Source organism: Sardina pilchardus, chromosome 24 (assembly GCF_963854185.1).
Source record: "Sardina pilchardus chromosome 24, fSarPil1.1, whole genome shotgun sequence".
Taxonomy (NCBI): domain Eukaryota; kingdom Metazoa; phylum Chordata; class Actinopteri; order Clupeiformes; family Clupeidae; genus Sardina; species Sardina pilchardus.
The window spans coordinates 7,074,650-7,087,149 of NC_085017.1; the positions used below are offsets into that span (position 1 = coordinate 7,074,650).

General features: G+C 45.3%; 1 protein-coding gene across 3 annotated transcripts in view; it reads left to right on the forward strand.

The window, feature by feature from the left end:
- Positions 1-12,500, forward strand: part of snx13 (sorting nexin 13) — a 44,213-nt gene that overhangs the window by 22,490 nt on the left and 9,223 nt on the right. For 2 of the 3 annotated variants that reach the window (XM_062529035.1, XM_062529037.1), the window contains exons 10-21: positions 94-232; positions 428-516; positions 855-954; positions 2,405-2,598; positions 3,205-3,309; positions 3,587-3,719; positions 4,911-4,948; positions 5,197-5,266; positions 6,312-6,487; positions 6,917-7,024; positions 9,671-9,781; positions 11,446-11,607. In XM_062529035.1, coding sequence (XP_062385019.1) covers positions 94-232; positions 428-516; positions 855-954; positions 2,405-2,598; positions 3,205-3,309; positions 3,587-3,719; positions 4,911-4,948; positions 5,197-5,266; positions 6,312-6,487; positions 6,917-7,024; positions 9,671-9,781; positions 11,446-11,607 — 1,425 coding nt within the window. The remainder of the gene's footprint in view (positions 1-93; positions 233-427; positions 517-854; positions 955-2,404; positions 2,599-3,204; positions 3,310-3,586; positions 3,720-4,910; positions 4,949-5,196; positions 5,267-6,311; positions 6,488-6,916; positions 7,025-9,670; positions 9,782-11,445; positions 11,608-12,500) is intronic. The other variant, XM_062529036.1, reaches the window with a different exon arrangement.

The window sequence follows — 12,500 nt, forward strand, 5'->3', positions numbered from 1 at the left end:
TTTGCCTGATAGGGCAATGACTGATGCCCCTGCAAAATGATGTAGAGTGTGTGTGTGTGTGTGTGTGTGTGTGTGTGTGTGTGTGTGTGTTAGATCCGGGACTCAAGCTGTAACTACGAGGCCTTCATGACCATCCTGAAGCTGACAGACAAGACCATCGAGCTGGAGGCGGTCAAGGACAAGGTCCTGGAGGAGCTGCAGTATCTACGCTCACTAGATACTGCTGGAGATGGTACACACACACACACACACACACACACACACACACACACACATATACAGACACACACACATTTATTTACACACACACACACACAAATTTTTAATTACTAATGTGGTATGAGATGTTTTGTAGAAGTAGACTTGCCTTGCTTTACATTCTGTCAAATTCCAAACCATGGGAACTCTTCATTGTCTTTTTCCACAGACATAAATATGATCAAGAATCAAATCAACAGTTTACTGTTTGTGAAGAAAGTCTGTGAAACAAGGATACAAAGGTTGCAATCAGGGAAGGTAGGAACCCCATCCATCCATCCGTTCATCCATTCATCCATTCATCCATTCATCCATTCATCCATTCATCCATTCATCCATTCATCCATCCATCTATCTATATATCTATATATCTATCCACCCATCCATCCACCCATCCATCCATCCATCCATCCGTCCATCCATCTATCCATCCATCTATCTATATATCCATTCATCTATTCATCCACCCACCCACCCACCCATTCAGCCTAGCTAGCTGTAAAGCCTCATCGTTACCCACTGAGCAGAGAGTGCTAGATACTGTAGGTCATGCTATGTGTTTGTATGGGGCTCAGCGTTCACGTGTGTCTCTACAGGAAGTGGATGCGATGAAGCTGGCGGCGAACTTTGGGAAGCTGTGCATCATTCCACTGGAGCACATCCTGGTGCACAACATCGCCCTGCAGTTCTTCATGGGTGAGTCCCTCACAACGCTCGTGTGTGTGTGTGTGTGTGTGTGTGTGTGTCTGTGTGTGTTTATGAGTGGGCAACATCGCCCTGAAGTTCTGCATTCCCTCACAATACTCCTGACCTCTGCACGTGTCTACAGTGGAGACCACTAACAATAACAATAACCATAATGGTAAAAGCATCTCTCCCCATGTTAATGAATGTGATGGCTAAAATGTGATTGGTTCCCATTGGCTGTTATCTTTTTATCGTTGTCAAAATGGGTCTGAAAGTGATCCCTAACGATATCCTTCTTCATGCCATTATCGTTATAGTTTATGTGTGAATGTTGTCATTCATATTAACGAGGGCGATATTTGTTTATAGTTATCGTTATAGTTATCGCTCATGGTGTGAACGGCCATTTAGACTGCAGCTGTTTGTAGAGTCTGTTGTGAATCTGGACCAGCGTTTGTGCAGTGGTAGCTATTTGCACTGGTGATGATGGAGTAGTGGCTAAGGAGCTGGACTAACATGCAGTAGTTCTGAAAAGTTGTGGGTTAAATACCCAGTTCCCACTGTTGTACCCTTGAGCAAGGCACTTAACCCCAAATTGCTCGGCCCATTCACGGAGCATATGCTGTGATAATGAACTGCCACTATTATCAATGGAACTGGCTACACCAGATGTGATGAAAAAAATCAGACCATTCTTCCAAAACTATTTTATGCGCTCCACGATCGGAATGCTTCGCCCGCACACCAGGTGTAGCATATGTGTCAAACCAGTTCCGAATCACAATAGACACGGCTCAATATTGCAGTTAGAGATTGCACTGAATTGTTTTCAAGATGTTACACCTGTGAATAACGACAATCTCTTGTTATATCTGTGTACGGCAACAATTAAGATCATTCTCTCATTCATTCCGATTTTGGCCCAAGTCAGTTTTTGTCCAGCTGGACTCAGGTGCACCTCTATACACCCCCCAACACTGCCACCACTACCACCCCCCCCCCCCCCTCCCCCCATCTGTCTAGCTGCTGCTCCTGTCTGAGCGTTAGTGCCTGGTCTCCTTCCCCTCTGTATTCCCACTGCATCTCTGTGTTTCTCCTCCTCTGTCTTGCGTATTCTTTCTCTTTATATATTTCTCCATGTCCTTTTTCCCATTGCTTACCTGCTGCTGCAAACTTGTCCATGTCTGTTGTCTTGCTTGGCATCTCTGTGTCTGCCTGACTTTTCTCTCTCTCTCTCTCTGTCTCTTTCTCCCTCTCCATCTCCTCCTCTCTTTCCCTCTCCCTTCTCTCTCTCTCTCTTCCTCCTTCCCCCTCTCTCTACACTGCCCCTCTTCTCTTTCTCATGATCCCCCCCACTCCTCTCTCCTTCTCTTCCTCATTATCCCCCCCCTCCTTTCTACTCCTCCTCCTCATGATCTCTCTGTCTCTCTGTGTCTGTGTGTGTGTGTGTGGTGTCCAGACTACATGCAGCAGATGGGCGGTCAGGCGGACCTGTTCTTCTGGCTGACGGTGGAGGGCTACCGGGTGACGGCGCAGCAGCAGCTGGAGGTCATGCTGAGCTGGCAGAAGGACGGCATGAAGCAGGGCAGCCAGACCAAAGGCCTGCTGAAGGCCGCCGCACTGGGCGTCTACGAGCAGTACCTCTCCGATAAGGTCAGTCACACGCACCACACACACACACACACACACACACACACACACACACACACACACACACACACACACACACACACACACACACATGAAGCAAGGCAGCCAGACCAAAGAAAGGCCTGCTCAAGGCTGCCGCGCTCGGCGTCTACGAGCAGCAGTACCTCTCCGATAAGTCAGTCCGTGCTCTCAGTGCCAACCCAGTCCGTGCTCACAGCACCTACAAACACACAAACACACACACACACACACACGGACCACGAACCAGTCCGTTTCTCTCAGCACCTAGAAACACACACACACACACACACACACACGCACGCAGATAGACCACAAAGCGTGCACATGGAAAGCACCTTCTTCCTTCTGTTGGGCAGTGATGCTGCACCATCCTGCTCTGTGCTCTGTCACCAAGTTCAGTTCTTGGCCTACAAAAGATTTTCAAATGAAGTTTAGTCCCCTTGGTCATCAGTATGTAGTACTCATTTTCCCACGTTTCTCATCTTTCTTTCTCTGTCTCTTTCTCTCTTTTTTGCTTCCTCTGTTTCTCTCTCTCTGTCTTTTTACTGTTTCTTTCTCTCTCTCTCTCTCTCTGTCTTTCTCTCTCAGGCATCTCCGAGAGTACAGGTGGATGAAGCGTCAATTCTCAGGCTGGCTGAGAAACTCAATACAGAGGATCCCACGCCGGAGATATTTGATGATATTCAGAGAAAGGTGTGTGTGTGTGTGTGTGTGTGTGTCTGTGTGTGTGTGTCTGTGTGTGTGTGTGTGTGTGTGTGTGCATGTACACGTTTCAAGTTTGTTTCATGTCTTTTTTTGGCTGCTGACAAATTCTTCACCAAAATTCTTCTTGATTTTTTCTTTTTTTCCTTTAAAGCCTGTTGCTCTACAGAAATATAAAAAAATATCATCATCGCCAACACACAATCTTTTACTCTCCGTCACAAGTCCGTCTCCCTGTTTTTTTCTCCTGCTGTTCTGCGGGTGACAGGTGTACGACATGATGCTGCGAGACGAGCGGTTCTACCCGTCGTTCCGGCAGCACCCGCTGTACGTGCGCATGCTGGCCGAGCTGGACATGCTGAAGGAGCCCAGCTACCGCGGCTCGGACGACGGGGACGGAGGTGAGCACCGGGGGGCTGGGGCCAGTGCTCTGGGGGTCTCTCTGTCGCAATCCACATTGAGAAGCAGCGAAATTAGACACTTTAGATCATTTTTTGTAGATATTTTGTAGACAAGATATTTTAAAGGGAGCATAAAATCACTGTGAAAACCTTCCATTTCTGTCTATTTTAATCTATTGCTTTGTCGCTACACTGACTCTGTTGATAGTGGACAGTGTTATTATACTTTATATACATTATACTTTACTGATTCCCTACATTTACCAGTTGCACCCAGGAATAGGCTACAGTAGGCTACATTACCTTTGCTATTAGAATTTGAAGCTTCTTGACTGTACGGTCATAAAAATGCCCACCGTGTGAATATGGTCAGTTAAGGCAAATTAAGGATAAAAGGTTACATTTTATTACGAAACAAAAGTATAAACACAGACAGCATGACCACACCGACACTTCAGTATAGAACTTTGAGTTGCCATTCAATTACTGTATATGTCTGAGACAAGCTCTGTGACATCAGGTGACATCAACTCTTGTCACCTGGCCTCTAGGAGGTCAAGGTACTGGAGACATAAGGCCCTAATTTAAATGACAGGCAAAGGACAAAGTCAAACTGGAAGCAATGTGTTCGATCTGTTTGGTGTGTGGTGTATTTTGTATTTTTGTATGTCTCCTAAATACTGGTCAGGCCCATATCCAGGTAAAGGATCAGTGAAGTGAAGTGAAGTCCTAAAGACCAGACCAGTTGGACTTTGCACTTTGTCCTGCATTTTAATTAGGACCCGTCTCCATTTCCACTGTGTCCTATGGGTCACTCTGTTTTCTCTTCGGCCACTGTGGTCAGACGCATGTTTATGGGGAGGGGACTCGTGAATAAGGGTGTGTTTGTAAATTCAAACTGACATGCTCTGGACACTCGGAGAGTGTGACGCTCTGAATAAACACAACGATAATTCCACATTTATGAGCGGTGAAGAGCGCTCGGAGTAGCAATTTCCCGCATGCATCCATAAGTAGATAGATTTCAGCTGGAGGATGGATGGATTTCAGCTGGTTATCCCGATTGAGTAATGAGAAGAGGCTGTGTGGGTTGCCATGACATATCTGACCGTTTTCACTCTCTCTCTCTCTCTCTCTCTCTCTCTCTCTCTCTCTCTCTCTCTCTCTCTCTCTCTCTTTCTCTCTCTGCAGAGTCCTTCAACGGTTCTCCGACTGGGAGCATAAATCTGGTAAGACATGTGATCTTACTTGTTTTCAGTCTTGTTGTCAACCGCTCTGTTTACTCAACCCAGCAGTGACCACAATCAAAGCCGTGAACCTGTTTTCATTGGCTGTCAAGTGTGTCGCTTAAGTACACAGAGGCCCGGGTCAAACTCGGGGACGCGTCCCATCTGTCAGAGGGACGCAGACACTTGGACGACGGGGTATGACGCGGATGTTTGTTTTTTTTAAAAGCCGCGTCCTGTTTGTTTTGCAGTCGTTGGACGATCTGACCAATGCCAGCGCCGAGGAGGCCCTGCAGTTCCACGCCTACATCTCGGACACCGGTACGTGCTCAGATACTTTGGGGACGGCTTGCTGCGGAAGTCGCCGGAAGTATTTGCTGGTCTTGGCAATGACGTGTGCTCCTATATGGATGATTATCTATCTCGTTTGAGCGATGTGTTTAGATGGATGGAGATGCATAAGTTACTTGTTCTTACTTGTTCTTACTAATACGTTTCAGATGTAATACTTTAAGATGTAGCTTAAAGTATGCAAATCTGTGTGTGTGTGTGTGTGTGTGTGTGTGTGTATGTGTGTTTGTGTGTATGTGTCTGCGCATATAAGTGTGTGTGTGTGTGTGTGTGTGTGTATGTGTGTATGTGTCTGCGCATATAAGTGTGTGTGTGTGTGTGTGTGTGTCTCCTCTCAGTCATGTACATATATGTGTCCATAAGACCTCTGTCTTGCGCTGCATGCTTATCGCGTCACCAAGCCTCGCCACCACTTCTCATGTTTTCTCTACTTTTTCTTTTGAGCACTGTCATTCCATCACCATTTCTTATTTTCTGCCTTCTCTCCTCCTCTTCCACCCTTCTCCCTCCATCTTTTTTTGCTTAACCCCCACCCCTCCCCTCCATCTAACCTGCTTGCCATGCGGTCCTTTCCCTAACCCTAACCCTGACCAAACCCCTAAATCTCCGTCCCTCTGCCTTTCCCATTTCCGATCATGTTCCTAAACCTAATCATCCCATCTTGCTTATTTCCATCTGCTTGCCTGTTCCCTCTCAATCACTCAACCCTGCTCTTTTCTCTATCTTGCCACTCTATCCTTCCCTTTCTTTCTGTCCTTTGGCTTTGCCTCTCTTTCTCTCTCTCCATCTCTCTGTCTCTCTCTTTCTTTCTTTCTTTCTTTCTCTCTTTCTCTCTTGTCTCTCTGTCTTTTGCCACCTCTCTGTCCTGCTGTGCCCTTCTTTATCTCTCTCAATCCTTCCTCTCGCTCTCTCTCTCTCCTGCATCCCTCCATCTCTCCACCCATCCTGGTGTCTCCTCTCCTCCTCCTCCTCCTCCTCCTCCACCTCCTCCTCCGTGTCTGCTTGTGCTGGGTAGCTGATGCTTTTCTAAACACCCTTCCCGTGGCAGGCGTGTGCAACGACCACGGCAAGACCTACGCCCTCTACGCCATCACCGTCTTCCGCAAGAACGCCGACGGCAGCGAGGACACCTGGAAGACCTACCGTCGCTATAGCGACTTCCACGACTTCCACATGCGAATCACAGAGCAGGTGACTAGCGAGTTCTTTTGTCCCCCCCCCTCTAGTCTGTCTGTTCTGGACTTTGGCCCTGACCAATGGGGAGGGTGGATAAGGATTGGTGTCAATGGTTAACAATTCCTCTTTTTTTCTCTCTCTCTCCTTTTTTTGGAGTTGTTTGTGTTTCTTTTAGTTTGTGTGGACTTGTTCATAGTCATAAGTGTCTGTTAAAGTAAGAAATTAAAGTAAGTTAGCCTAGTTATTTGCTATAGGTTAGTTACATTTGAAGTTAATTAATTTAGTGAATGTAAGTTTTTTGACCATTTATAGGTTGGAAGATTAGATCATACATTTGCTGTAAACTAAATTTCTGAAAAATGATAAGCTTATTTGCGTTATTTTTCCCCTCTGATTGTCAGTGTCCGCCATCTTGTCTAACACGCTAACTCCACTTGTCTGCAGTTTGAGAACCTCACAACCATCCTGAGGCTGCCAGGCAAGAAGACCTTCAACAATATGGACAGAGACTTCCTAGAGAAGAGGAAAAAAGACCTCAATGCGTATCTACAGGTAAACAAACGCGCTGAAGATCTCCGGAGTCCTCCGAGTCTCAGTCTTGTATCACCTACACTCTTAGAAATTAAAGGTGCTGGGGAGCGCTGTGGCGCAAAAGGCTACAGCGCTCATACCACATACGGGTCCAAGTGCCCACGGGGACTCAGGTTCGAATCCGGCCTGCGGTCATTTCCTGATCGCTCCCCATCTCTCTCTCCCACTTACTTCCTGTCTCACCCTTCACTGTCATACAAATAAAGACACAAAAAGAGTGCACTTAACACGTATAAAACATGAAAAGCTCTCAGTGGGCTTCTTGCTTCTCTCCCCAGACTCACATCTTTGTCTGGTTTCTTAACCCGGTCAAATGGCTTTTGGTAGACAAACAAACAGAGCCGCCACTATTTAGTGTAGTCTCCTGTTAGCCTTCCCTTCAGTCAGTGCCTTTGCCTGCTAACATTTCTGACAAGCTGATAGCTGCAGTTATTGGTTGGGACATGCAGTTTTTTCTCTGTGCCCCCAACATCAAATCTTTTGGGGACTTCAATAAAAGTAAGAGGCCGTATCTATCTATTTCAGTAACGTCTGTCCGTCTGGCTGTTTGTCTGTCTGTTATTCACTCAAACCGTCCGATTGATTTTGAACTTGACAGGTGTCTTGCTATGAGCAGTAAGTGCAGTGCCAGTGCAGTTTGATATTATTTGGAAGTAATGCAAAATATATATCGGTAAAAGAAGCACACAATGGCTTTTTCTGCTGTAGTAGCCACTCCGCCTCTCACACAGCACAGCACAGAGACAGAGACGGAGAGGGTAAGCAGAGTTTTGGCAGCACTGAATCAGGGCACAGCATGGGACAAGATGAAGGATGTGTGGATGATCGTCATGTTTGACCTCAACAGACTCCCTTTATGTGGTTTGCTTGCATAGAATGATTCTGTAGATTTTGCAACAACACGCCAACAAACACAGGTATCTGGTGGCTATTCAAAGCAAAGTAAAAATGATGTGCAATAAACTCTTTGAATAGCCCAGGCTACTTTGGACTTGAGACTTTGAATAAACAAATGACCGTTCCCACTGCAAGGTCCTAAGTTGAAGCGAGCGATAGGCTAATGGTCCCAGATGTAAGGAAGTTTCAGAATTCCACACAGCTACAGACAGAGTGGTAGGCAGAGCGTGATGTCACCTATGCTACCAAATGTATTTGAGTCATCTTTGCGAATCTCATGATGATGCATCTCCCTACAAAATGGTTTGTCTGCTAAATCATTAAGTTATTCCCTAGGCTAAATATACAGCCTTACGTCAAAGCTTTAAGCTTACGGTATGTCAGTTTGATCAGCTCCAGACAACAAGTGGCAGACAGAGCATGATGTCACTTATATGCTACCACAGATTGTTTTTGAATTACTTTGTTGCAAATGTCATACGATGATGCATCATTCCACAAAATGGTTTGTCTTGTCCATCATGAAGATATTCAATAGGCTTAACAACAAACAAATAGCCTTATATCAAAATAGCTGGTAGGCTTATGTCATTTTTATCTGTAAATATCACCTGCAGCCATGTCTAAATTCTACTCACTGCTCTTTCATTATGGGCTAATGCATTTTAATATAATATTCAGGATTCATTATTGAATGCTTAGCTGGAATGGTGTCGTCCCCCCCCCCCCCCCCCCCATCATCCTATTTTTAAAACAGGCCTACGAGCGGGCATGTACAGTAATGGGGCTACAGGTTTGCTGTTTGAACGGGCGCTGCACTAGTTAGTCCTGTTTAAAAGGAAAAGGTGAGTGGGAGTCGGCAGGCGCTTTCATCCAAAGTGACAGGGACGTGCGGCGCGCTAATGATCAAACGTGACGCATGCTGCCCCGGCCTCCTATTCAGTCCTTTTATAGCCGTATGAGGAAGGGGAGTCTCACCACACGGCTTAAGATGCTCGTCATTTAAACGATTGACCATGTTGAATTCTAGTGTTTTTGTCTAGAGATTAAAGGCATACAAAGGCCCAAATATACTTTTGAGATTGTTCAACCTTTGACTGATAAGGTGGTGTTTGGTTGTGGAGGTCGGTTGAAGAGGTAAAGCCAGACCGGAGAGGTAGGAGACACTGGGCATGTAGCTGGAGCAGTCCGTTCTCCTTGTGTCTGCTACAACAATGAGCTTCCACTATAGAGCAGTGGAACTGGCTACTACTGCGTACGTTAAACAAAAAAACAAAAAACAGAAAAAAATAGACCAGTCTTCGGAAACCATTTTTGCGCGTTGCGGTTTCTTTAGGAGGTGCTTTTATCCAAAGTGACCAGGACTCACAGTGATCAGTGATCAGACACATTTGTGGCTCTGATGGCCACCGCTGCTCCATATTTACTGCCTTTATGCCTGTATGGATCAGGGGAGGTTCACTTCATGACTTCAAATGCCCTTTATTAGAGTCATTGTCCGTGTGTTTAATTCTAAGGTTTGATCTAGAATTATTTCCACTTAAACAAGACAAAGCAAGTTTATTTACATTGTGCAGGAATCTGGGTTCAATTTGGTTTTCTTTAACAAAAACAAACACTTAGTGATAACAGCAGTTGTCATGGAGTAGGGTGAATGGGCAGCCCCAGACCTAAGTTCATACCTGCCATCTCTCTCCTCCACCCACACAGCTGCTACTCAATCCAGAGATGGTGAAAGCCTGCCCCACCCTCACCCCCTACATCTACGACTTCCTGGAGAACAAGGCCTACAGCAAGGGCAAGGGCGACTTCGCACGCAAGGTGAGTGGCCAGAAGCATCCCACTATCAGTTTTGCTGAGTCATCCACCTCGCTACCCATCAGGTAGCTGCTAATGCACCGCACATATTTACAGTACACTTCATTTAGAGTACTCTAAACCAGTGGTTCTCAAACTGTGGTGCGGGTACCACTGATGGTACGCGGACTCTCTGTTGTGGTACTCCAGGAGTCTCCAAGATGCTTTATTTTTTTTCATGAAGGTAGAATAAACACTTCCAATTATATTAAAAGCTAATGAAATATATTTCTTGAAAACTAAACAAAACAATGCAAAACAGTATGTACCATGAAAAATATATTTAAATTGTACGCTACCATATTTTAATGCTGGTCATAATGGTGATACTTGGAGAGTCAATTGTTCTCGAGGTGGTACTCATTGTAAAAAGTTTGAGAACCACTGCTCTAAACCACCTTCTGTGAATCTACTGTCTACACTGTGACTGCACTGTTTCTTGTCCTATATTTGTATATCACAAATGCACTCTGTTTTTTTTACACGTCTGGTTGGATGCAAACTCCATTTAGTTGTCTTTGTACTTGTTCTCTGCACAATGACAATACAGCTCAGTCTAATCTAATCAAGTGCAAAGAGGTGTATACCGGCTATAGCCACAGGGGTGGATATTCAGTCTATTTTTGCATCAATGTGAGAAAGTATTGTTATTGTGTCTGTGTGTTTATATATATATATGTGAGGCTTTGCACATACTTTAGTAACAGATTAAGGACCATAAAGTATCCATCCATCCATCCATCCAGTTTCTCCTGCTCTCCGCTGCTTTCAAGTTTCAGTGCAGTGCTAGTTACATCGGGGTAGTGTGAAAACTCGCCGGATTTCTCCTCTAAGCTAACTAATTGGATAGGGCCAAGCTAATGAGCATTTGGAGGCAATCCTAGCTCGAGGCTAGTCAGGAATGGAGGCAGACGTGTTGTAGCAGACACAGCCAACTTTAGCTGCTTTGAAAAGCGCTATATAAATACAATGTTAGAATATAGTTCCAATGCACAGCCTTCTGATTTTCAGTCGTTAATAAAATCCAGAAAAGTGTAAGATCACCACACACTGGTCGACCAGTGCGCGGTGATTTTACATTTTTCTGGATAAATATAATGTTGTTGTTGTTATTGTTGATGTTTATGGCAGTTGTTTCAGTTTCTTCCACTAAGGCTTTTTGCTTTTGGAATATAGCCCGACGTTGTCTGCAGTCTACAACGTCGGGCTATATTCCAAAAAAGTGATTTTACACTTTTCTGGATAAATATAATGTTGTTGTTATTGTTGATGTTTATGGCAGTTGTTTCAGTTTCTTCCACTAAGGCTTTTTGCTTTTGGAATATAGCCCGACGTTGTCTGCAGTCTGCAGTCTGCCTACCTAGCTAGCTCTGTTAATCAGGTTGAGTGCTGAGCCCACTGGCCCGCCTGTCTGCTGCCTCATGGCTCTTTGTGAGCGCTCGGCCGTAAGAGTCAAGTGGATTATGCAGTGACATAACTCTCTCTGAGGGAATTTACCTGTCAAGAGCAGGGACTGGATGTCTTTGTTTGTAAATGATAACATTATGTGTGATCATCATCATCATCATCATCATCATCATCATCACTGGGTTCATTTTGTGTGTGTTTTTGCTTCCCCCCTGGAACAGATGGACACCTTTGTGAACCCCTTGCGGAGTTCCATGCGTAACGTGTCCAACGCGGTCAAGTCCTTCCCCGACAGCCTGGCCGAGGGCATGAACAAGATGTCCGACAACATGGGCCGCATGTCTGAGAGGCTAGGCCAGGACCTCAAGCAGTCCATATTCAAGGTAATAAATGATGATAATAAAATATTATGTAATTAGTTCAATAGTGCTAAGGACATTTTAACGGCAACAAAGCATCAAGGAAGGGAACTGGATGGATGTTTCAAAGTGTAATGAAGTGACAGTCAACCAGACAACTGCGCTAAAAGCACAGCCAGAGTAGATCCTTATTGTCCTTGTTTCCTTATTCTACCAGCTTTCCTGGTAAATCTGGCATTCTCAGATTTTACTGGAGCAATGCGGTCTGTCTACTTGTTGAATCGTGCCTGGTGAAATGCCCCCATGGCATGCTGTTTAGATCAGGTGCCCTCACCTGGGGCCGTTGAGGGTTGAGTCTGTGCTCTTGGCATCGAGGGCAGCACGCCGCAGGCGGCCTACAGGAAGTAGCACACCAACATGAACTCCCGGGGACCGGTCAGCCACAAATGGACACCTAATCACAGTAATCTGGCCTTCACGGTTTAGACATTGTGTAAACACACACACACACACACACACACACACACACACACACACACACACACACACACACTAGTGATGCGCGGGTCGGGTATTTTTTCAACCCGCGGGTCCCGCTTTTATGAAATTATTTGACCCGCCCCAGCCCGCCCCGCACCCGCGACCATTACATAGACATTACAGACATCGCCCTGTAAACTGGCAACAACTCTATGATTATGAATATGAACGATAAATCAGGTCATTAATAACAAGATGATACCTACACATTTTAAACATTTAGAAATTCAAAGCAAAAACCTACAAAGCAGCGTTTGTAATCTAGGCTAAACATTATACGAAATAGGCTACGTCCGAAATAGGAGATTGAGACGGCTGAAAACGGAGAAGAATTTGAAGACAGACGTCAGTGTTGTTCATTTGCTCCTGGACAGCTA